Source organism: Triticum aestivum, chromosome 1A (assembly GCF_018294505.1).
Source record: "Triticum aestivum cultivar Chinese Spring chromosome 1A, IWGSC CS RefSeq v2.1, whole genome shotgun sequence".
Lineage (NCBI taxonomy): Eukaryota > Viridiplantae > Streptophyta > Magnoliopsida > Poales > Poaceae > Triticum > Triticum aestivum.
The window spans coordinates 253,260,937-253,286,621 of record NC_057794.1 but is presented as its reverse complement, the minus strand read 5'-3'; the positions used below and the strand labels follow the sequence as shown (position 1 = coordinate 253,286,621).

At 45.0% G+C, this 25,685-nt stretch overlaps 2 protein-coding genes across 3 annotated transcripts; both read right to left on the bottom strand.

The window, feature by feature from the left end:
* Window positions 1-12,281: 12,281 nt before the first annotated feature.
* LOC123044846 (GDSL esterase/lipase LTL1-like) lies at window positions 12,282-14,981 on the bottom strand. Of its 2 annotated transcripts, XM_044467719.1 has the most exons (5): window positions 14,670-14,981; window positions 14,438-14,565; window positions 14,114-14,356; window positions 13,501-14,013; window positions 12,282-12,670 (listed from the first exon to the last, which is right to left on the bottom strand). In XM_044467719.1, exons 1-4 carry the CDS (start codon window positions 14,908-14,910, stop codon window positions 13,522-13,524), a joined length of 1,104 nt encoding a protein of 367 aa, XP_044323654.1. In that variant the 5' UTR covers window positions 14,911-14,981; the 3' UTR covers window positions 12,282-12,670; window positions 13,501-13,521. The 2 variants fall into 2 exon arrangements, with proteins under 2 accessions (XP_044323654.1, XP_044323648.1); XM_044467713.1 differs by lacking the exon at window positions 12,282-12,670 and having other exon boundaries at window positions 13,255-14,013.
* Window positions 14,982-21,417: 6,436 nt separating this feature from the next.
* On the bottom strand, window positions 21,418-22,966 carry LOC123181123 (vegetative cell wall protein gp1). Its single transcript, XM_044593381.1, has 3 exons — window positions 22,940-22,966; window positions 22,234-22,733; window positions 21,418-21,845 (listed from the first exon to the last, which is right to left on the bottom strand). The coding sequence occupies exons 1-3, from the start codon at window positions 22,964-22,966 to the stop codon at window positions 21,719-21,721; spliced, it is 654 nt and encodes a 217-aa protein (XP_044449316.1). The 3' UTR covers window positions 21,418-21,718.
* Between the last annotated feature and the right edge of the window lie 2,719 nt (window positions 22,967-25,685).

Sequence of the window (25,685 nt, the reverse complement as noted above, 5' to 3'; positions counted from 1 at the left end):
TTCCACACTCCAACGTCACAACAAGCCTTCCATCAATATAACCAACTTCTTCAGCAGCTGCAACACAAACCAATTTCCAGTAACTCACTTGAATGGTGCATTCTGGGGTCTACTAAAGGCTACTCGTCCATCAAAATGTGTCACCACATGAGAGGACCCAGTCTAGTTCACCCGATCTTCCAACAGATTTGGAAAACATCTTGTAGGTTGAGACATAAGATATTAACTGGCTGCTCCTCCATGACAGGATCAACACAAGAAACCTTCTCAACAGAAAGAGTATGCATCTTGATGATTATAATTGTGCACTCTACTCAGACACACTGAGGAAACCCTGTTGTAACGCCCCAAGACCGGAGATTCAGATGCCATCCATGGATTCCGGGTTTCATCATGTGTTTTGTTTTGCTTGTTGCTTTCCCATTTGCATCATGTGCCTTGCATCATGTCATCATGCAACCCGTTTTAAAACCCACTAAATAATTTGTGTGGATCTTCGATCCATTTAAATCGAGGGAAGAGTGACTTCTCTTTATAACATTATCCTCCTAATATTTATGGAGCTATTATAAATATTCCATTTATTTGGAATTCACCTTAACACACTTGCATATTAAATCCCTCGGCCTTTTTCTTCTTCAAGTGTTGACTCTTTAACCTTGCCTTATATTTCTTTCATCATTTTCCAGAGCTCCACCAAAAATCCGAACATTTTTGGACACCTCTAATTCCTAGTCCTTGTTCAAACCATTTGAATTAAATTCAAATGACTTTGAATTAAATTCTTACAATCATGCCTCTCCTATTTTTCGTGGACCGTGCACATCTATACAAGTCCGTAAAAATTATCCCTCGTGCGTAATTATTTCCCTAACCCCCCTCTTCTTTTCTCTTCTCTCTATGCTTTTTCTGTTAAAGGAAATAGTTTAATAGAGAGAGAGTGAGAGGCGGCCTGCACTAACTGGCCTCTTAGAATCTCCACCAAAAGGCCCAAGGCCCTGGCCTTTTACCTCCCCACTGCGCTGGCCCACCTAGGCCTAGCCGTAGCCCACACCCCTCCTAACCCTAGCGAGCCTTTGCTCGATCTCCTTCCTCTCTGCCCGACCCCCATCTCCCTCGAGCGCCGCCACCAGTCTTCCCAAACCCCCCTCGCTCCCTTCCTCCTTTCACCAGCGCCTCCTCACCATCTCCTCGATCTCCCCTCGAACCCCTTCTCTCGATCTACCTCCCTCTCCCCTCGTTCATCTCGTCCCTCCTTGCGCCGTCAGGAGGAGAGGCGGCGAGGAGCGTCGCCCCGCGCCCGTTTCTCCTCTATCCCACCGGCGAGCCTCTGCTTTGCCTCGCCTCCCGCTTCCCCCATGTTGCTTCCTCGCTCGCCGTGGCCACCCCAAGCTCCTCGACTCCAGCCACCCTGCTGGAGACCAGCACCGCCGTGGCCTTCCTTCTCGTCAGCAGCTTCTCTCCACGCGCGCCTGCAGCCCTACATCGCTCCTGGAGGCACGCAGTCGCCCCGAGCTGCCTTGCCTCGTTGTCTGCTCGCCATGCCCTGCTTCGCCTCGGCCTCAACCGAGAAGGACGAGCAGTGTTGCTGCCTGCCAGATCCGCCCGCACGTACGTCCCTCCGTTGACCATGACCACCACCATGCTTCGGTCACATACCTCCAAGATCACCACCGCTCGTGCACGCCTCTGGATTCGTCCAGGCCCGACGACACTTTTGCAAAACTACGCTGCGGAGACCAAGACCGGCAAGTTCGCACGGGAGCCCGAACGACTACTTCCACGATGATGCAAGAACAAGTACCCTCAACGTGTTTTTCGCCAAGTACCACGACGACAAGTACCCCTTTGGAATGCCAAGGTGGACCTCTACCGTTGACGATGTTCCGATAAGACCATCGAGTGAACAACTACCTCCATGACAATACGAGAACAACAACCGTTGACATGCGTTTTGCCAAGTACCACTGCCGACGCCAAGAAAATGTTGGATTTGTCAAGTACCTCTCCGGAAACGAACGTGTACCACTACAGTCGCGAGTACCTCTATCATCGTCATATACGACTACTTCCACAACCGCCGTCGCGAGAATGCCTAGTTCCCACTCTGAACTTGATCCGTCCCGAATAGTCCAGCCTCGAAGGTATAACCCCGAGACGACGCCCGTGAATGAATGAATGCATGTTGGATGAGATGCCCCCTTTGTCTGCACCATGTCCATATTGTCACTCGTTTCCATGCCACTAAACCGTGGGAACCCGGTATCCGGGAGCGCCCCACCATCTTTTGCATGCATCCGCACATTTCCCCTTTGCATCGGTATCTCAATCAAGTACCGGAACCCGAAACATTGCCGTGGCACCGTTACCGTTATCGTTGCCGTGGCACCCCTTTTCATTTTCGCCACGATGACAAAATGCTTCATAATGCTCTTGTCAACTTTTAATAAAAATTGCATAAACTTTCATGTCATTCGCATCATGATAACAACAATTAAAATGTTTAAATTGTTGTTGCAATAAATTACTAATGCATATGGGGATTTACCGGATTCATTGTTTGTTATATCCGGCCCCATTTAAATTGTTTAAATGATATAGTTTTGTTATGCTTCACCTCTTGCCATGTTAACCAACATTTAATATTGTTGAGTACCTAACCGAGAGTGAACTAAATAAGTCATGTGGTGTTCCGTCAATATGCAACCCGTTGCATATTGAGCTCCACTTAATTTGTAGTGTTGTTTGTTGCATATTGCCATGTCATGCATATTTAAACCGAACATGCATCATACTTGGTTGTGCATCATGCCATGTTTATGTGGTGGTTGTTTACTATGTTGTTTGCTTTCTTTCCGGTATTGCTTCTTCGGGTTAGTTCCGATAACGTTGCATTTGTGAGGACTCGTTGGCTACATCCGTTTGTCTTCTTCATGGACTCGTTCTTCTTCCTTGTGGGATCTCAGGCAAGATGACCATACCCTCGAAATCACTTCTATCTTTGCTTGCTAGATGCTCGCTCTTTTGCTATGCCTTTGCTGTGATACCTACCACTTGCTTTATCATGCCTCCCATATTGCCATGTCAAACCTCTAACCCACCTTATCCTAGCAAACCATTGTTTGGCTATGTTACCGCTTTGCTCAGCCCCTCTTATAGCGTTGTTAGTTGCAGGTGAAGATTGGAGCTTGTTCCATGTTTGGAACATGGATATTTGTCGGGATATCACAATATCTCTTATTTAATTAATGCATCTATATAGTTAGTAAAGGGTGGAAGGCTCGGCCTTATGCCTGGTGTTTTGTTCCACTCTTGCCGCCCTAGTTTCTGTCATATCGGTGTTATGTTCCCGGATTTTGCGTTCCTTACACGGTTGGGTTATAATGGGAACCCCTTGACAGTTCGCCTTGAATAAAACTCCTCCAGCAATGCCCAAGATTGGTTTTACCATTAGCCACCTAGCCTCTTTTTTCCTTGGGTTCCGCGGACTCAAGAGTCATCTTTATTAAACCCCCCGGGCCAGTGCTCCTCTGAGTGTTGGTCCAAACTAGAGCCCCTTGCAGCGCCACCTCGGGGAAACTCGAGGGCTGGTTTAGTTGTACGGATTGCTTATCCGTTGTGCCCTGAGAACGAGATATGTGCAGCTACTATCGGGATTTGTCGGCACATTCGGGTGGTATTGCTGGACTTGTTTTACCATTGTCGAGGATGTCTTGTAACCGGGATTCCGAGTTTGATCGGATTGTCTTGGGAGAAGGAATATCCTTTGTTGACCGTGAGAGCTTGTGATGGGCTAAGTTGGGACACCTCTGCAGGGATTTGAACTTTCGAAAGCCGTGCCCGCGGTTATGGGTAGATGGGAATTTGTTAATGTCCGATTGTACAAAACCTGAAGTTGATCTTAATTAAAATACATCAACCGCGTGTGTTACCGTGATGGTCTCTTTTCGGCGGTGTTCGGGAAGCGAACACGGTGTTGGAGTTATGCTTGACGTAGGTTGTTCTAGGATCACTTCTTGATCATAGTTTCTCGACCGTGCTTTGCCTTCTCTTCTCGCCCTCTTTTGCGTATGTTAGCCACCATATATACTAGTCGCTTGCTGCAACTCCACCTCATACCTTTTACCCTTCCTATAAGCTTAAATAGTCTTGATCGCGAGGGTGTGAGATTGCTGAGTCCCCGTGACTCACGGTTACTTCCAAAACCAGTTTGCAGGTGCCGATGATACCGTGCACGTGACGCAACCGAGCTCAAGGAGGAGCTCGATGAAGATCGTGTTCGTTATGTTGTTCTGTTTCCAGTTGATCAGTAGTGGAGCCCAGTTGGGACGATCAGGGATCTGTGTAGCATTTGGGGTAGTGTTCTTTTATTTTGGTTCCGTAGTCGGACCTTGTTTGTATCTGGATGATGTAATGCTTTATTCATGTATTGTGTGAAGTGGCGATTGTAAGCCAACTACGTATCTCTTTCCCTTATGTGTTACATGGGTTGTGTGAAGATTACCTCACTTGCGACATTGCTTTCAATGCGGTTATGCCTCTAAGTCGTGCTTCGACACGTGGGAGATATAGCCTCATCGAGGGCGTTACAAGTTGGTAATCAGAGCCTTCCTCGACCTTAGGAGCCCCCTACTTGATCGAATCGTTGGCGTTGTTGAGTCTAGAAAAAATGTTTTGAGTCATTTAGGAATTATATATATCGGAGAGTAGGACTTCTTTTTACTCCTCAGTCCCTTCGTCGCTCTGGTGAGGCATCCTGATGTAGAGTTTTAACTCTTCTCTTCTCAAATTTCACTAAAAAAAATTTAGGATCACGCGGGTATCTTGGAATCGTTCTGATGGTTTTGTGACGAGAACATTGTTCTTGGTGCCTCCTGACATTTAGGGGTTGTGGCAGTGTCCCGGGGAGTTTAGCTCCGAGGTGTTGTCGTCACAATTTTATCGTTGTAGTTCTGGAATACCTGAGTTTCGCTGACATCGAAAATCTGTTTTATGCAGTTGTTGGTGAGATAACCTCGACGCCACCCAGTACTGGGCGGGAGTTCGGGAGTATTGCCATAATTCGTATAACGGATGCTTTTCGAAGGTTGAGGTAAACGATTTCCGAAGGTTTCTTGGTTATGTGTTGAAGGATGGATACAGCTGGATGTAGGATTTGTTAGTTTTGGGTGAGATATTATGCTTCCCCTGTATCCCCAACACCTAATTGCATAACCGGAAAGTTTCGGGAGTTTATAAGTGGGAATTCAAGTAGCTCTTAGGATATCTTTCCGACAGATGTATGATATGAAATTGGGGTTCGACGTTTAGTGGTCCGCCTATCCACGGTTGGTTTTACAGTGGTCTCGTTGTGTCTTAAAGAGTCCTTGGCTATGCTGACTCGGGGATGCTTCATATGTCATGTGCACTGCCTTGTACATGATCGTGTTGTACGATCGAGCCCGTGTAGGCCCCACCACGAAAACTTCGGACGAAATCTCTATCATATGTTTGTTCCGGCTTATTCTGCAAGCCAATCCTTTGTTTTGTTTTTGAGTTGTGGTATTCGAGTTGCTTCGAAGTCAAATGTTGATTTCATACCTTGCCTAAGCGGTGTTCTCATATTTCTATGTGAATACTAATCCTTCTTGATCATCGAGTTTGTCATTTCAACTTATTTTCAACCGGTGTGCTTCTCTTCAAGTGGATCCGATCTTTTTCAACAAACGCAAGATCAACTCAAGTCTTCTCAACGTTGTTTGTTTCATCCATCTCAAGTTTTCCTTTATTTTCCCACCCTCCCACCCTTTTTCTTCAAGGACTTAGATTTCTTAATCATGTATCCTTTTATTGATGGGAAGTCTCTCCATTCCTTTCCGTAAATGTTCTTATCTGGTGATTCTCATGAAGATGCTCTACAAGTTCATCATTCTTCATTCCTTTTCTTCTCCGGTGGATTCAATTCAAGCTTTGTCGATCATATTTTTTCCTTGTTTCAATGCTTTTCTTATGCCGGTGCACCTCATAATAATTCACTTCTCGCTATTCATTTGTTCGGGAGTGCTGAAGATATCTCAAAGATTCGTGTTTCCACTCTGCTTTCGTTCAAACTCTTTTGAGGATGTTATCTCATTCAAGCCTTTTAATTCAACCGGTGCAATCTCTCTTTTCAAGCAATCGTTCTATGGTGTATCTTTTGAGTGGGCCCTAACCCACAGGTCTTTTCCCAGGATCTTACCTAACTCTTCTAATTTTCTTCCGGAGTTATTTCTCAAATTCTTTTCCAAGTTTGACGTAAGAATGAGTTATCATCAGTCAAATGTATTTCTCCAAGATCTGTCAAATTCTTTTCATCGTTGGCTCAATCTCTTCGCTTTTGATTCTTCCGGAGCGTCTAAATAATTCATGGTGGTGTTTCTCGTCGTCATTCTCAGATTGGAAGACCGAAGAAGATTTTTCTCTCAATCTTGCTCCATTCTCTTCAAGATTCATGATTCTAGCTTGTTCCAATCCTCTCATAATTATTTTCGATTGTGGGAATTCTTTTCACCCATCCGGAGCAATTCAAGAGTCTTCTCAGTTTGTTATCCGGAGTCCATCAATTCAGGTTTATTCATTCTCAGCTGTCAGTTATCATTCTCCAATCTTACCGGTGCATCGTTCAAGTGATCTCTAATCAGTTCGTGATCCCTTTGTTCTCATGTATCTAGATTGTCTCAAGTATCTTCCTTCATTTCACAATTCTTATTGGTGATTCACCCCTTTACTTCGTTCGTTTTCAATTCTTACGGTGTTTCGGCCAACATTTCTCTTCCTTCTTTATCTTATCAATTCATTCGTTATTTCAATTCTACCGGTGGATTGTTGAAGACCTTCCTAAGTTTGACGCTATATCTATCTTAATCCTTTCTACGAGAATAAGTAATATGCCAAATATGTTGCTTCATCAATTTAAATTGGTGAAGAATAAGCATAATGTAATTCTTATTCGTGTTTCATCGAGTGAACTCAATTCCCTATTCCGGAGGCTCTTCAAATTCCTGATTTCAATTGTTTCATCTTCTCTTTTTCCCGGAGTTCCAACCTTTTTCAATTATTTCACCACGGAGATTCATTTAAATCGGTACAAGGATTCACCTTGTGTTTTCAACTTCTCTTTCCTTCCGTTTGATCATTCTTTTGTTTAACGGAGTTCTTCATGAAGGTGCTACATGATGGTTCATAAAGGATTTAATTCCTTCTCGAAGTGTTCATCAAGATTCTTTTCTGAGGAGTTCAAGCATTCTTCATCTTGCAATCCGGAGTGCAATTCTTTCTACCGTATCATTGGAGGTGGTATTATGTCATTCTTGATAATTTGAGTTCATGTTTCATGATTCACATGTTGTTAAGAATGAGGTATTTTAAATCCATCAATCTCTTCGTTGGAGTTATCTTGTGTCATGTTTAACCTAAAGCCTTCCCTAAGAATTTTTGCTAATTATGGTGCTTATAAATGACCCAAGTTCTTCTTTTATCCTCCCGGTGAAATAGTTTCTCGTCTCCTTGTTGATATCAATCCAATCTTGTTTCCATTTATGGCAGGTTTTCACCTCAAGTTCCTGAGATGTTTTTTCCATAAGCCCACAACAAGCTTATCCATTCGTTGTTGGTTTTCCAACAACTCCGTTCGACCCTTCTCCTAAAGATGCCTTGTCAAGCTCATTTGAGATAGAAGATGTCGTTTTCCCCTCCGTTCTTTTGATTCCATTCTAACATTCGTTCCGGAGGCATGGTATTGTTGCTATATTCAACCATCATCTCGGTCGGTCAAAGATCATGTTCTTTTCATGCTTATTCATTTAACTGAAGTGTTGTGTCCTCTGCTCAAGTTCTTTTCATCTTATCAAGTTGCTTATCACTTGTAAACTGGAGTGCTGCCCGAATTTATTCTTCTTTGTTGCTCTTTTCTAACGGAGTGTTTTCAACTTCGTTCATCTCCGTGGTATTCTTTTTTTCAATTTGTTCAACTTTTCAAGGTTCTTTGGTTTCACTCATTTGTTAAAGAAGCAGCTTAGTTTTACCTCTCGTCTTCCTCTTCCATTTTCCCTCCAATGCCATCCTAGATCTCGGGACGAGATCCTCTCGTAGTGGGGGAGTGTTGTAACGCCCCAAGACCGGAGATTCAGATGCCATCCATGGATTCCGGGTTTCGTCATGTGTTTTGTTTTGCTTGTTGCTTTCCCCTTTGCATCATGTGCCTTGCATCATGTCATCACGCAACCCGTTTTAAAACCCACTAAATAATTTGTGTGGATCTTCGATCCATTTAAATCAAGGGAAGAGTGCCTTCTCTTTATAACATTATCCTCCTAATATTTATGGAGCTATTATAAATATTCCATTTATTTGGAATTCACCTTAACACACTTGCATATTAAATCCCTTGGCCTTTTTCTTCTTCAAGTGTTGACTCTCTAACCTTGCCTTATATTTCTTTCATCATTTTCCGGAGCTCCACCAAAAATCCAAACATTTTTGGACACCTCTAATTCCTAGTCCTTGTTCAAACCATTTGAATTAAATTCAAATGGCTTTGAATTAAATTCTTGCAATCATGCCTCTCCTATTTTTCGTGGACCGTGCACATCTATACGAGTCCGTAAAAATTATCCCTCGTGCGTAATTCTTTCCCTAACCCCCCTCTTCTTTTCTCTTCTCTCTATGCTTTTTCTGTTAAAGGAAATAGTTTAATAGAGAGAGAGTGAGAGGCAGCCTGCACTGACTGGCCTCTTAGAATCTCCACCAAAAGGCCCAAGGCCCTGGCCTTTTACCTCCCCACTGCGCTGGCCCACCTAGGCCTAGCCGTAGCCCACACCCCTCCTAACCCTAGCGAGCCTTTGCTCGATCTCCTTCCTCTCTGCCCGACCCCCATCTCCCTCGAGCGCCGCCACCAGTCTTCCCGAACCCCCCTCGCTCCCTTCCTCCTTTCACCAGCGCCTGCTCACCATCTCCTCGATCTCCCCTCGAACCCCTTCTCTCGATCCACCTCCCTCTCCCCTCGTTCGTCTCCTCCCTCCTTGCGCCGTCAGGAGGAGAGGCGGAGAGGAGCGTCGCCCCGCGCCCGTTTCTCCTCTATCCCACCGGCGAGCCTCTGCTCTGCCTCGCCTCCTGCTTCCCCCATGTTGCTTCCTCGCTCGCCGTGGCCGCCCCAAGCTCCTCGACTCCAGCCGCCTTGCCGGAGACCAGCACCGTCGTGGCATTCCTTCTCGTCCGTAGCTTCTCTCTGTGCGCGTCTACAGCCCTACATCGCTCCTGGAGGCACGCAGCCGCCCCGAGCTGCCTTGCCTTGCTGTCTGCTTGCCATGCCCTACTTCGCCTCAGCCTCAACCGAGAAGGACGAGCAGTGCTGCTGCCTGCCAGATCCGACCGCATGTACGTCCCTCCGTTGACCGTGTCCACCTCCATGCTTCGGTCACATACTTCCAAGATCACCACCGCTCGTGCACGCCTCCGGATTCGTCCAAGCCCGACGACACTTTTGCACAACTACGCTGCGGAGACCAAGACCGGCAAGTTCACACGGGAGCCCGAACGACTACTTCCACGATGATGCGAGAACAAGTACCCTCGACGTGTTTTCCGCCAAGTACCACGACGACAAGTACCCCTTCGGAATGCCAAGGTGGATCTCTACCGTTGATGATGTTCCGATAAAACCATCGAGTGAACGACTACCTCCATGACGATACGAGAACAACAACGTTGACATGCGTTTTGCCAAGTACCACTACCGTTGCCCCGAAAACGTTGGATTCGTCAAGTACCTCTCCGGAAACGAACGTGTACTACTGCCGTCGCGAGTACCTCTATCGCCGTCATGTACGACTACTTCCACTACCGCCGTCGCGAGAACGCCTACTTCCCGATATGAACTTGATCCGTTCCGAAAAGTCCAACCTCGAAGGTATAACCCCGAGACGACGCCCGTGAACGAATGAATGCATGTTGGATGAGATGCCCCCTTTGTCTGCACCATGTCCGTATTGTCACTCGTTTCCATGCCACTAACCCGTGGGAACCCGGTATCCGGGAGCGCCCCACCATCTTTTGCACGCATCCGCACATTTCCCCTTTGCATCGGTATCTCAATAAAGTACCGGAACCCGAAACGTTGCCGTGGCACCGTTACCATTATCGTTGTCGTGGCACGCCTTTTCGTTTCCGCCACGATGACAAAATGCTTCATAATGCTCTTGTCAACTTTTAATAAAAATTGCATAAACTTGTTCATGTCATCCGCATCATGATAACAACAATTAAAATGTTTAAATTGTTGGTGCAATAAATTACTAATGCATATGGGGATTTACCGGATTCGTTATTTGTTATATCCGGCCCCATTTAAACTGTTTAAATGATATAGTTTTGTTATGCTTCACCTCTTGCCATGTTAACCAACAGTTAATATTGTTGAGTACCTAACCGAGAGTGAACTAAATAAGTCATGTGGTGTTCCGTCAATATGCAACTCGTTGCATATTGAGCTCCACTTAATTTGTAGTGTTGTTTGTTGCATATTGCCATGTCATGCATATTTAAACCGGACATGCATCATACTTGGTTGTGCATCATGCCATGTTTATGTGGTGGTTGTTTACTATGTTGTTTGCTTTCTTTCCGGTGTTGCTTCTTCGGGTTAGTTCCGATAACGTTGCGTTTGTGAGGACCCGTTGGCTACATCCGTTTGTCTTTTTCATGGACTCGTTCTTCTTCTTTGCGGGATCTCAGGCAAGATGACCATACCCTCGAAATCACTTCTATCTTTGCTTGCTAGATGCTCGCTCTTTTGCTATGCCTTTACTGCGATACCTACCACTTGCTTTATCATGCCTCCCATATTGCCATGTCAAACCTCTAACCCACCTTGTCCTAGCAAACCGTTGTTTGGCTATGTTACCGCTTTGCTCAGCCCCTCTTATAGCGTTGTTAGTTGCAGGTGAAGATTGGAGCTTGTTCCATGTTTGGAACATGGATATTTTTCGGGATATCACAATATCCCTTATTTAATTAATGCATCTATATACTTGGTAAAGGGTGGAAGGCTCGGCCTTATGCCTGGTGTTTTGTTCCACTCTTGTCACCCTAGTTTCCGTCATATCGGTGTTATGTTCCCGGATTTTGCGTTCCTTACACGGTTGGGTTATAATGGGAACCCTTAACAGTTCGCCTTGAATAAAACTCCTCTAGCAATGCCCAACATTGGTTTTACCATTCGCCACCTAGCCTCTTTTTCCCTTGGGTTCCACGGACTTAAGGGTCATCTTTCTTAAACCCCCCGGGCCAGTGCTCCTCTGAGTGTTGGTCCAAACTAGAGCCCCTTGCAGCGCCACCTCGGGGAAACTCGAGGGCTGGTTTTAGTTGTACGGATTGCTTATCCGTTGTGTCCTGAGAACGAGATATGTGCAGCTCCTATCGGGATTTGTTGGCACATTCGGGTGGTGTTGCTGGACTTGTTTTACCATTGTCGGGGATGTCTTGTAACCGGGATTCCGAGTCTGATCGGATTGTCTTGGGAGAAGGAATATCCTCCGTTGACCGTGAGAGCTTGTGATGGGCTAAGTTGGGACACCTCTGCAGGGATTTGAACTTTTGAAAGTCGTGCCCGCGGTTATGGGCAGATGGGAATTTGTTAATGTCCAGTTGTAAAAAACCTGAAGTTGATCTTAATTAAAATACATCAACCACGTGTGTTACCGTGATGGTCTCTTTTCGGCGGTGTCCGAAAAGTGAACACGGTGTTGGAGTTATGCTTGACGTAGGTTGTTCTAGGATCACTTCTTGATCATAGTTTCTCGACCGTGCTTTGCCTTCTCTTCTCGCTCTCTTTTGCGTATGTTAGCCACCATATATGCTGGTCGCTTGATGTAGCTCCACCTCATACCTTTTACCCTTCCTATAAGCTTAAATAGTCTTGATCGCGAGGGTGTGAGATTGCTGAGTCCCCGTGACTCATAGTTACTTCCAAAATCAGTTTGCAGGTGCCGATGATACCGTGCAGGTGACGCAACCGAGCTCAAGGAGGAGCTCGATGAAGATCATGTTTGTTATGTTGTTCCATTTCCAGTTGATCAGTAGTGGAGCCCAGTTGGGACGATCGGGGATCTGTGTAGCATTTGGGTAGTCTTCTTTTATTTCGGTTCCGTAGTCGGACCTTGTTTGTATCTGGATGATGTAATGTTTTTTTCATGTATTGTGTGAAGTGGCGATTGTAAGCCAACTATGTATTTCTTTCCCTTATGTATTACATGGGTTGTGTGAAGATTACCTCACTTGCGACATTGCTTTCAATGCGGTTATACCTCTAAGTCGTTCTTCGACACGTGGGAGATATAGCCGCATCGAGGGCGTTACACCTGCTCCACCTCTTCTGGAATTGCCCTTTTGCACTTCAATGCTGGGAATCCATCATTCCTTCCAAGCTTAGATGCATCGCCATCGTTGATGATTTCCAACTAGCCATGGTACAACTCCCTCCAGATATTGCACTAGATATTGTCACTATGGGCTGTTGGGGTATTTGGTCGATCAGAAACGATAAGATCTTTCGAGCAGCAGCTCCACATATCCAGGGATGGAAGTTTTACCTCCAAGAAGGACTTTGGGCAGCACCGATCAAAGCGAAGCATTCAAAAGCGGATAAGATTAGTTCCTGGGTTACACAGAACATTTAATTAGTTTCCATGTTTCATAAAACTGGTATTGGGTGATCACTTTGTATGGTTGATTGTATGTACATAATTTATTAATATAAAAAAGATATCCAGAAGTTAAAATATAGAGCACCAGATTTAACTGAAAGAAGCGGAGGAATACGAGAAGAGTTTGTGAGATGCTACTAGGATGACTAGAACAATCATGGACATAGAAAATGCTCATTCCAATCATTGAGTTTTAAATCATCTACCTAGTGTAATGGGTTATACAAAGGAACATCCGAAATCGTTCCAAGTATGTGTGATTCCTGTTTTGATCCAGGAGAAATCTGATGTACATGATTCATTTTTTCGGATGCTGAATTGATGCATGCGACAACTTGAATTGTACCTTCTTTCTTAGTGTATTTAGTTTACAATTTGCTATTACCATGTTGTATTGTTATAAGACATGCATTTCACCATATCTCCCTGATCCTTACTGGTTACCATTATTACTCCCTGTTTTCATTGGCAGATACTCCATTCGTCTGAAAATATTTGTCATCAAGATGAATAAAAAGAGTTGTATCTAAATGTATTTTAGTTCTAAATATACTTTTTTTATCTATTTTGATGACAAGTATTTCTGGATGGAAGGAGTACATCTCACTGGTCATTATGTTTTCGAGTATGACACGTTCATTGCAGTAACACGCTTACTAGTTACACGATTTATTGATCTCCAATTAGCAACACACAACTAACACCACATTCAAAACCGAGAGTGGCATGAACCACGCCATGCAGCAACCAACAATCAACAAAGTTACGGATCGACACGTACGTAGCTTCTAGTAGCATATCATCAGTCCATGAGGCTGGCGTCGATGTGGAGGGCGGTGCTGAGGTTGAGCGGGCTGACGTAGTCGAGCGAGCCGGTCATGAACTGGCTGACGATGATCCGGTTGGCGCGCTCCGTGGGGTGGTACGAGTCCCAGAACACGTACTGGTCCCTGTTCGCGCACAGGTGGGACACCGCCGTGCAGAGGCCGATGCCGTTGTGCGGCCCCTGCCCGCAGCACGCCTCCTTGGCCGTCCGGAAGCCGTACGCCGCCGGGTCGCTGATGAAGTCGAAGTGGACGCGGAAGGAGTTGGCGGCGATGAAGGTCCCGTCGCCGTAGCGCGCGTTGAGCTCCTCCAGGGCCTGGGACAGCTGCGGGTTGAACAGCTCCGCCGCGCGCATCAGGTCCCTGTCGCACTCCCCGTCGCGGCTCCGGAGCGCGAGCTCCGCCGGCGCGCAGCCCAGCGGGCCCGTCCCCGTCACCAGCACGCGCCGCGCGCCCATGTCGTACAGCCTCTGCATGCATGCATCCAACGTACGCGTCAGCCGGTGCTCGTCTCTGCTTACCTGTGGCTAGTGGTGTTGCCGGAAGGTGCAGAGGTGTGTGTTACCATACCGTGAGGATCTTCTTGTACTCGGAGATGAGGTAGCGGACGTAGTCGGGGAGGGAGAACTGGCGGGAGCGGAGGGAGAAGGGGATGAGGTAGTAGTTGTTGACGAAGTCGTTGCCGCCGAGGGTGATGAGCACCAGCGCCCGGTTCACGATCTGCGTCGCCTGGGACGCGCCCACCAGCGCGCGCAGCTTCCCCTGGTACTCGCCGAAGTACTGCAGCTGCCTGCTCACCCTCACGATGTTCACCTGCACCACCGTCCAAATGCATGCATATAGTACCAACTAGTATTATCAACCGAGCTGGGGATGAGTTCGTGCCGCGCGTACGAATTGGATGCCGGTGTCGTTGAGGATGCCGACGCCCGCCGACGCGAAGTTGGCGCCCACGAGCAGCTTCGCGCCGTGGAGCTCCGGGGACAGGTACGGCAGCGTCGGCTCCGCGCCGAGCTGCTCACCTGAGACGCACGCACGCACGTGATCCAACATGTACACACATTGCGCGAGCATGCACTGGCTAACCAAAATCAATGGCAGATTGCTAGGGGTGGTCGCCACGTACTGATGATGTCCGGGATGTTGAGGCCGTTGGAGAAGCGCCCGGTGGCCTGGTGCGTGGGGTAGTCGATCCCGTACGGCGGCGAGTCGGCGCGCGCCGTCGTCATCAGGTAGTTGTTGTTGCCGTTGTCCACCAGGGAGTCGCCGAACACGAAGAAGGCGCGCGCGCACTCCGACGGCGCCGCCAGGAGGACCACGCCCAGCGCCATGATCGCCACGGCCGAAGAACCGCCGGCCATCGTCATCGTGAACTGATCTGTCGAGGCAGTGCACCGGTGGCTTGATCGATCGTCACGTACGCTAGCTAGTGGGCGATGCACGAGACCGGTTTGGATGGACTCGGGCGGAAGAGGCCTATATATAGAGGAAGAAGAGCTAGCGCCCGTCCATGTGCGGCCCGGCAGAATGCTGCATGGAATTTATCAGGCCACCATGTTAGATACGTGCGCCGCGTATGTGTAATGAGATACTGGCACTTCAACTTCCACATCTTCAAAGCTGCCACTTTCTGCCCATATTTCACTGTCACTCTATCAGCGTCCAAGCTACTGTATCTCGGAATTTGGGTGCTCGCACGTTATTAGAGCCATAGTGTGCTGCAAAAGTCTCCACCAGGGAGCTTTTTTACGGTACCCTATACTGCCGAAGAAGATGGACCAGTATAACTAAATCTGACCATTGAATTCTTGAAGGTAGGATAAGCATCAAAATTAAGTGCGACATGTTTTATTTTTGCCACGGGCCTAGGTTTCAGCCCATTTTGTACGCACACGGCACACCCAGTCATTCGCCTCCTTCTCCCTGCCGCCGCCAGTCGCCGCCCTGCCGGCGCCGCCAGTCGCCGCCGCTCGCCTCCTTCTCCCTGCCGTGGGCGCCGCCGCCAGTCGCTGCCACTCTCCCACGCACAGCCCTGCTCCTGCGGCCGCGCCACCCCGCCAGTCGCCGCCGCTCGCCTCCTTCTCCCTGCCGTGGGCGCCGCCGCCAGTCGCTGCCACTCTCCCACGCACAGCCCTGCTCCTGCGGCCGCGCCACCCTACTCGACGAAGCTGCTTCCGCCCTTGTATATCCACGCTTGCCGTCGTGGACCTCTGCGGCGCGTCCCTGTATCTGGACGTGGTAAGGATTACTCTTGTGAACACTAAAGTAGAATTGGCATGTCTTCAGTTCATGGACAAATCATGTTGAGTAGTGCTGCAGGATGGAAAAAATCACAGTTAATTAGATCTTGCATGATGGGGAAAATCAGAGTTAATTAGATCCTGCAGTGCATGCTTGTCAAAAGAAATGTTCTTACGGAATGCATTGTCATCTGGTACATGGTGTTTATCAGTGGGTCATTTGTGCTGGATAGTGGGGGGAGGGGGGGCGTAGCCACGGTTTATTAAGTGTAATGTTGTTTTGTGCTAGAATTCATATGCCTGTGTACTGCTGTCTATGAACGTCGAAACATCATGGCTCAGTTTCGGACAATAAAAAAAATAGTACCAAATGTTGTTCAATGACATACTGGAGTATATGTAATGTTCTGTTTGATTATATACGCAAGCATTGTTACTGATGCATTTTGATCTTATTGTTCATACTTTTAGCACGACATACTAAGGCTATCTTATTCTTCGTACTGAAACGAGTTTCAGTTTCACAAGTGGAATTCAAATAAGTTAGATTTGATTCTTTATTAATTGCAGTGTTTGACATGGAATATGGGAGTGCCACCCTGGAGGACATTGCAGAATATGACACGATAGTCAGTCAAATTTTTGGCAGCGAGGAAGAAGGTTACAATTACTATAATGCATATGCTCGGTCAAAGGGTTTTGGTGTTAGAAAGGAAGAACTGACTAGGAAGTCGGACACGAACATAGCTTTTCGGCGCCTCTATGTCTGCTCTAAAGAAGGATATCGGGCGAGGAAGCACTTTGAGAAGACTAAACGGGTGCGAACTCCTAGGCCGCTGTCACGTTGTGGATGTGGTGCTCGGATGGAGATCGAGCTTCGTATGGATAATGGTGAATGGTTTGTAAAAGATTTTGTGGACGAACATAACCATCCACTCGCTAAGCCTGAGCAGACAACTTACATAAGGTCACATCGTGGGCTAAGTGATGTGCAAAAGGCTGATGCCATTGAGTATGGAATTGGTGGCCTTCGAACACATCAAATAATGGAAGTAATGGAGAAGGATAGTGGTGGTTTCAGCAAGGTAGGCTTTATACCTCGGGACCTGTATAATTTTGTTGCCAAGTACAAGAAGGAAAGGATAGAAGGCCGTGATGCCGAATTTGTGCTCCGTTATATGGCAGCCCCAAAGGACATGGATGGCGAATATTTTTACAAGTATACAACTGATAGTGAAGGGCATCTGCTGAACATCTTTTGGGCAGACGCACAGTCTCGGATTGACTACGATGCCTTTGGTGGCATCGTGATCTTTGATAGCACTTACCGTGTGAACAAATACAACCTGCCGTTTGTCCCCTTCATAGGAGTGAATCACCATCGCAGCACGACCGTGTTTGGCTTCGGTATTGTCTCAGCTGAGACCGAGGCATCTTTTGTGTGGTTGCTTGAAGCATTTTTGGAGTCAACGCAGCAGAAACATCCTAGATCAGTTATCACAGATGGTGACCATGCAATGGCGAAGGCAATAGCGGCGGTTTTTCCCAATACAGATCACCGGTTGTGCAGCTGGCACATCGAGCAAAACATGATACGACACCTACGGAAGCAAAAGCTCAAGGATTTTAGGAAATTTGTTTGTCACATCTGGGATGTCGATGAGTTTGAGAGACGTTGGGTTGAGTTTATGGTGGATTATGATATCTCTGAAAAAGATGCTTGGATTATGACGATGTACGAGCTGAGGAAGAAGTGGTCTAGGGCCTATACGAAAGGTAGATATTTCCTTGGCATGCAGAGCAATCAGCGTAGCGAAAGCCTAAACTCTAGGCTTCATAAGAATCTGGATAGGAGAATGTCACTTGTTGATTTGCTAGAGCACTCAGATCACTGTTTATCGCGTATCCGCAAGAATGAGGCCGAGTTGGATGCTACAGCTTCATTGACAGTACCTTTTACTGAATTAACAGCTGATCCACTTGAGAGAAGTGCTGCTCTCATTTATACTCCAGTGATGTTCAAGAAGGTAAAACATCAAATCATGCAGTTGTCAAAATGGGAAGTAGCAGAAGTGACCAAGAATGATGCTTTTGTTCTGTATACAGTAGCTCGCAAAGAGAGTAGGCATGTGACGTATGATGTGAGGTTTGTCATGGCAGGCCCGTTGCTTCAGAGCTTGAATTGCCGTTGTCTAAAGATGGAATCGGAGATCCCGTGCGCTCACATTTTTCCTGTTCTAAAATACCTTGGCTTAGTCAGCATTCCTAGGTGTTGTGTCTCAACAAGATGGACGATGGTAGGCAAGTCCGCATTTGACTCAGAGAGGAATGGTAATATGCATGAATGGTCTGAGCGGATGGATCGTTACCATGAACTCCGGAACATTTGTAGTCTGTATTTATTCAAAGCTTCAAACAGGCAGGAGACGTCACAAAAGGTGGTGGATTTTCTCAAGGGTATTATAGCTGAAGGCGGCGAAGATGGTGGGGAAAATGAGGCGGCATCACTGGGCCTTCTTCCAGCATATTTTTCAGGGTCAAGCCAAGCATATCTAGGAAATGTCCGGAATCCAAAAATAATTAAACCGAAAGGTGCTCCATCCAAGACATCCAACAAGAGGTGGAAGCCGTTTAACGAGATTTGGAATGAAAACAATGTTTCAAAGAAGTGAATTTTATTTTTATAATGCCTGACTTTTATAATGCCAGACTTATATGAATTGATTTTTTTAGTGGTGGTGCCGCTCATGTACTCGTCTACTCATGCTATTGATGCATCTTCTGAAACTATTATTTTGTTGCGTTGTGTGGCAGAAGATTTATTGTGTTGGTGTTTCCTGAATGATTTATCTTATCGCATGAAGGTCATTTTATTGGGATTAGGAAGTGCATAGTAAGCGTGTTCATATGATCTCGCGAGTCAATTTCTAATTTCTTGGGTGAGTTATATATTTTGTTCTTGAGCTGAAAAGTTGGCTATGGCGGTATCTGGACGGATGGTTGCACATGTATGCAAAGTATACACTGAAAAGGAGGCAATAGCTGAAAATCACAAAATGAATTACCGTTTTGGGCTACAGATAATAAAAAATAATTACAAGCAAAATATAAATAATGTCCACAATGGGATTCGAACCCGTGACCTTGAGGACATCACTAGACAACCTAACCAAATGAACAAATATTTTTTATGTAACTTTTCAGATATATAGTTATTTATGTCACTTCAGATAGCTCGCAATAAAAAAATACTCCCTCCGTTCCTTGATATAAGGTGTATAGATCTTTTAGAAAAAGTTCAAAATATAAGGTGTCTTGCGTTGCCCCACTTGTTTGAGTATTTTTTTAGGGATTTGATTACATTTACTTATATTAGGCAAACTCCTTTATTTTCTCATGTCAATTAGTCAGGTGTAATCTCGCCCAAAACTTGTGAAATTTTCACTCCACATGCGTTCTTTAATTTTCGTGCCAAAAACTATACACCCTATATTTGGAAAATACTATAACTAGGGTCGCAAATTATTTTGTACAGATAATTGGAGTCACCTAATATCCTTCTGTACATCCTAAAAATTGGAAAAAGTTTGAGCTCATTTGGTTGAGTTGGAAAAGAAAATGCCTTTGAGACTTGGCCTCCGGCAGACCCGAACGGTCCTGATTGCACATGATGTACGTGATGATATGGATGAAATGACACCAAATTTTGCCAGCATGTGTGCATGCCCAATCTATCCCTCCACGCATGATTTGGATGAAAACGGACACTGAACGCACGTTGCGTCATGTCCGGGCGGTGTTTTACGGTTTTTTCACCGGGAAAACCCTAAAATATGCATCGAACGTCGGGAATCAACAAAAATTGGCATGCATTATTGCCATGGTGCTGTGAGGGTGTGGAAAAAGTTTGGGCTCATTTTTGGTTGAGTTAGAAAAGAAAATGCCTTTGAGACTTGACCTCCGGCAAACCTGAACGGTCCTGATTGCACATGATGTACGTGATGGCATGAATGAAATGACATCAAATTTTTCCAGCACGTGTGCATGCCCTATCTATACCCCCCACGTAAAATTTGGACGAAGCCGGACACCTAACGCACGTTGCGTCACGCCCGGGCAGTGTTTTAGGGTTTTTTCACCGAGAAAACCCTAGAAAATGCATCAAACGTCGGGAATCAACGAAAATTGGCATGCATTCTTGCCATGGTGTTGTGAGGGTGTGGAAAAAGTTTGGGCTCATTTCGTTGAGTTGAAAAAATACATGATGGCATGCATAAAATGACACAAACTTTTGCCTGCATGTGCGCATGCCCATTCTATACCCCCACACAAGATTTGAACGAATTCGGACACTGATCGCACGTTGCGTCAGTCCAGACGGTGTTTATGGTTTTTCAGCCAAAAACCATTAAAAAAACACATCGAACGTCGGAAATCAACAAAAATTGGCATGCATGCTTGCGATGGTGCTGTGAGGGCGTGGAAAAAGATTGAGCTCATTTGATTAAGTTGGAAAAGAAAACGCCTTTCAAACTTCATCTCCGGCAGACCCGAACGGTCTTAGTTGCACATGATGTACGTGATGGCATTGCATGAAATGGCATCAAATTTTGCCCACCATGTGTGCACGCAAGTAACCTAGCAAGGTCTCAGCCTGCAAATCACACAACTGAACATATAAGTGGCTACGAAATTCAGGAACAAGTTTTAGCTTGATCTAAACTAAATAGAAGGCAGTCATGGGGTGCGATCCCTATTTTTGAATCATTTAGTCATGACAAAGTAGACAGACTCAACTGGAGAAACTTATAATTATAAAGCACGTACATGAGTATTTCAGTGGGAAATCTCAAGCACATGGTTTCACACAGAATTTTAAGTTTGATCGGTTTCTAGTGACAGCAAGCATTGTTTGACCTGGAGGCCTCTTTGACTTGTAGGACAGAGAGCACTCATCCTCCTGTACTTGCAAGGTTTAGCAGATCCTGGACTGTAATTAATAAGTGTGAAGTTAAACAAGTGAATATCTCGGCCATGTGAATTGAATGTACAAGTCAACACCTTCTTGATCAGTACTAGCATGACAAAATACGCGTCGATTTGGGTATTTTTGAAGACCAGAGAGAAGAAATCTACCAAACACTCAAGTACATGCACGCTCTAACTGACGAATTCATTCGACACTGTTCAGTACAATCACAGTTGCATCACAAGCTCAAACCTTAGACTGATATGTCAATAAGTACTCGTACCAATCGCCAATTGTTGCAAATAGAATAAAACAAGAATTTTGGGACGAGGGAGTACATACTAACAGTCAGTATTTCTAATCAAGCAACCAATTTCAAAAAAAATAGATGGCAGGAAAAATATGTTCAAAATACTTAGTAATTGTCTACAGAAAAAAAATCTTAATGATTGGCTTTCCATCTCAGGTACTCAACCATGTGGTGTACTACCATGAGCCACAACTCAGGCTACATATTACACAGGTGTTGATCAATCCTAAAGTATTATTGTTGTTCAGATCAAAGATAAAAATAATTACTTGAAAACCCTCTTCTCATAAAAAGCACTGAAAACCAGAGTATGCACGATATCCCTCCAACAGGATTTTCTTGGTATGAAGATCAATTAATGACAGGAAAAAATGACACGGTGCAAACCTATATATAGAGGTACCTCATTTAGTATCACAAACAGGGAAGGCCCTGCTAATTACAATGTACATACATGGGCCCAAATTTCAGATGTGACATGAAGAAACTGCACGCACCCAAGACTGAAAACTACAGAAAAAACTTCGAAGAAGTCATGAAGAGACATTTTCCAAGTATGGAGTTTTCTTAGAGCAGAAACAAATGGAAGAAACATAGCAAGAGAGAGGCTCCAATGAACATCATTCTGTTTTCTACAGAATGCATTATATAGTATATCACAGATTCAAGAAATAACTATAGAAGATGGAGCTGAGCTGCTTCGTGATGCTTTTCGTCCATTTGCTGCTGGAGCCCGAGAGTGAGAAGGGAGGATAGCACATCCAAGAGCTGGAGTACGAAAAACTGATCACCAACAGATAATAAAATTCAGACACTAAAAAAGGTGTATGTATTTTGTGAGGAATGGTATTAGAGGTAGGCAAATACTGAACGACAACTATTCTAATTGGAAGTATTTTGCAAGAAATGGTACTGCATAATGGAAGTCGAACAACACCACCTCTGTTCTATAACATCAGCAATAAGGTTTTTCTTTATTCAGAGATGTACATGTGAACTTGTACAATCAACGGCAAAATACATGTCGTAGTAGGTACAACTACTGCTCTAATAATCTCTCATACTACGTGCTCGTGCTATGAAATATATATTTCTCAGAAACTACTACTGGAATTAAGCAAATCACATCCAATTTCAGCCTAAGATTTGCAAAGAGGATTAGAACGTATACCTAGAGCTTGGCACGAGCAGAGCCGGACTGTGAGAGCGCAATATTGAAATTGCCGACGCGCCAACTGGGTTCGGGCGGCGCGTGCTGCCGGAGGGGAGGTCGGCCCAAAGCTCCGGCGTGGGCCGTCGGCAGGGGAGCTCCATGGAGAAGACGAGGCGAGAGAAGTCGGGGGTGAGCGTCGGCCTGTCCCGGAGCGCGACGGGGTCCAGGGGAGCAACGGCGTCGGGGGACGGCGAGTCCTCCTCGAGCGCCTCAAATGGCAGGCCCTCGCCGGCGGCGGGCGGAAGGGGTGAGCGCGGGCCTGTCCCGGAGCGCGACGGGGTCCAGGGGAGCAGCGGCGTCGGGGGACGGCGAATCCTCCTCGAGCGCCTCAAATGGCAGGCCCTCGCCGGCGGCGGCCGGAACCCTAGAGCGCGGTGGAGATCGGGGCCAAACGGTGGGGACGAAATCGGATTTTTTTTAGGGGAGGGAACGAAATTGGATGGGGAGGGCGGGGTGGGCTAGTTGGACACGAGGGACGGATGGGCCTGTTCGACACGCGGCCGGGCTGATTACCTCTGTCGATTTTTTTCTTCCCAAAATGCCCTCAGGACATCTATACTGGAGGACGGGAGCTCACCAGTGCATGGTCTACCACTCGCGAGAACTGGAGCAGTATATGTCATCACACATCGTACGATTTCACGAATTGACGGTCAGAATTTACCCCAGGGTACCATAAAAGAGCTCCCATCAGGACGAAGAATTGTTAAACACCAATAGTTTCTGAGTTCTGGCCATTGTTTTACAGACAGCGGGATTTCAAACCTTACTGTCTAAAAATACGGGAATCCATGATACCAAACGGGGTCTGAACAAGATGTAGAAAGAAGCGTTCTCAAAGACTAGACTACACTCCCTAAAGAAAAGACTGGATTCCACTTTGGATTTATCCTTCCTTTTTTTAAAACAAGGCAACGGATTTGCTATTTTTGTTAACTAAGGAGAGGTTTAATTACATGAGACATAAATAAAGCGGCGATATAAAACAACTCCTCTCGGCAATACAATACTCCGCCGCCCGTTAGCTAGCTTCCTCCTTGATCCTATCGACGGTGACCATGGGGCGGCGGTGTTAGTTGTTCTGTTCGGACGATTTATCACTTTATCGGCTACTCGGTGACCCTACGAGTAGGAATTAATCGGATGAATTCTTGAACATAAGCTAGTCATAATATCGCCTAATACGAGCCACGCCTTGACCTCATTCCACACACTAATCATGTACCGACATCGGAAGCGAAGACGTGTCAATGATTCTTGCACTTTGGTACAAAAGGGCAATAAACCCCAATCCAACTCCTACTGTGGAGCCTATCGGCCGTCCAAACCCTATTGTGGATGATCGGCCAACCGAAGAACTTGCACTTCGTGGGGGGGAGGGGGGACCTTCCAAATGGTCTTGATCAAGGGTGTAGCGGTGAGCCCCTCAAAGTGGGCCTTGTAAGCCGGGAACCTCGAGTACATCCCGTTTTTCATGAACTTCCAAATAATTGCGTTGCCATGCCATGTCGAAGATCATGCCAATAATCATCTCCTACAAGGTGGTGAACTCACAAAAATGCTCCAAGGAGATGCCAATTTGTGTGACCTAGAAATTATCGTGCAAACCATTTTGTATCATGCAACTATATGATTTTTTTTACAAATTTTCGACATCATTTGTTTTGAGTTATTCCTTTATTTTCTTTCTCCTTTAAGGGTATATTAATGCCCTTGATTCATTCTACCATAGAATAAACACATTTATTTATTTATGCTTTTGTTTTATTATGCCTTTGTTCATTGATGCTTCGTCGGTCTTTTTTGGCCAAGTGCTTTTCTCCTATATAAGTGTGTGCGGCAAAGTATTTGATGTTGAAATCGTGTGACACTTCTTATTTTTGTCTTAGAAACTTAAAATGGATTTTTTTAATTGATCTACTTGAATCAATAAAATAAGTTTTTGTCTTTGTTTTATTATATGTTTGCTTATTTATGCTTAGTCGGCTATTTTTCCATTGAATTTTCTCCTATATTTGTGCATGTGAGAGTGTATCTCGTGTTGCAATCTTGTGATACTACTTAAATTCGTGTTAGGACCTTAAAATGGAATGAACCTTTTGGTTGATCTACCCGAATCATAATTATTATTAAAATTGCACTAGTTTATACTAGATCTTGCACAACACCAAATAGTGCAAGCTTTTTTGCATAAGGGGTGTGTGTGTGTGTGTGTGTGTGCAAGTTTTCAATGTATTTTCATTCCTGTATATAAGAAAGTAGTTTGACAATAAGTCTTATGAGTGTTCATGTTAGGCATAGTTATATAATATTAATAGTAAATAGTATCATGTTTAGTTTCTCTTGTTTCTTTTAGGATTAAACCACTTCTGTAATTCATTTTTCAAAGAAAGAAATTTTGGTCTTTTTGTTTCTGTTTTTGTTCATTTCTTTTGTTAGGTAACACCGCCATTATTTCTTCCTTAGGAAGATACTTGTTTTTCTCTCTATAAGATTTTTTTCATTTCCTCTCTTTTTTTGAGGTACCATCACTTCATAATTCTTTATTTCTTATATTGTTTTTTTTGCTCTTTTATTTATTTTTCCATTTGTTCTTTGGATAATACCACCCCCGTGATTTTAGGATTCTTTCTTCCTTAGAAAGAAACTTGTTCTTCTTTTTTTCTGTTGTATTCGTTCCTTATTTGAGGTGACACAACTTTTAGAATTCTTCCCTTTGTAGATTCAATTTTTCTATTCACAATTTTTATGGCGGATCCAGGAGGTTGAGGTCAAAAAATGATGGAAGTGGGGAAGGTGATGGGCCCTGATTATATCCTCATTGAGATGTGGAGATGCCTTTTACACACTGAAATAGTATGGCTAACTGAGATTTTCCACTTCATTTTTTGGCCAAACAAGATGTCCGAAGAATGGAGATAGAGTATATTAGGACTAATCTTCAAGAATAATGGCTACATTCAAAGTTCTATTATTGTGGAAATAAGCTGATGAGCCATACAATGAGGTTGTGGAAGACGTTCGTTGAGCTCCGCTTAAGAAGAATGACAAGTGTTATAAAAAATTAGTTTATTTCATGCATAGGAGGTCGATGTGGAAGCCATTTTCTTCATACAACAACTTATTGAGAGACATAGGGAGAAAATGGATCTCTAGATGGTGTTAGTTGACTTGGAGAAGGCCTACAATAATATTATCTAGAATGTCATGTGGTTGACCTTGGATAAACACAAAGTTCCAAAAAGTACACTACCCTCATCAAGGACGTATACGATAATGTTGTAACAAGTATTTAAAAAAATGGTAGTGACACTAAGACTTTCCAATTAAAATAGGACTACGCCGATGGGTCAGATTTGCTCTCTTATCTTTTTTCCTTCTTTTATCTTTTTTCCTTCTTTTATCTTTTT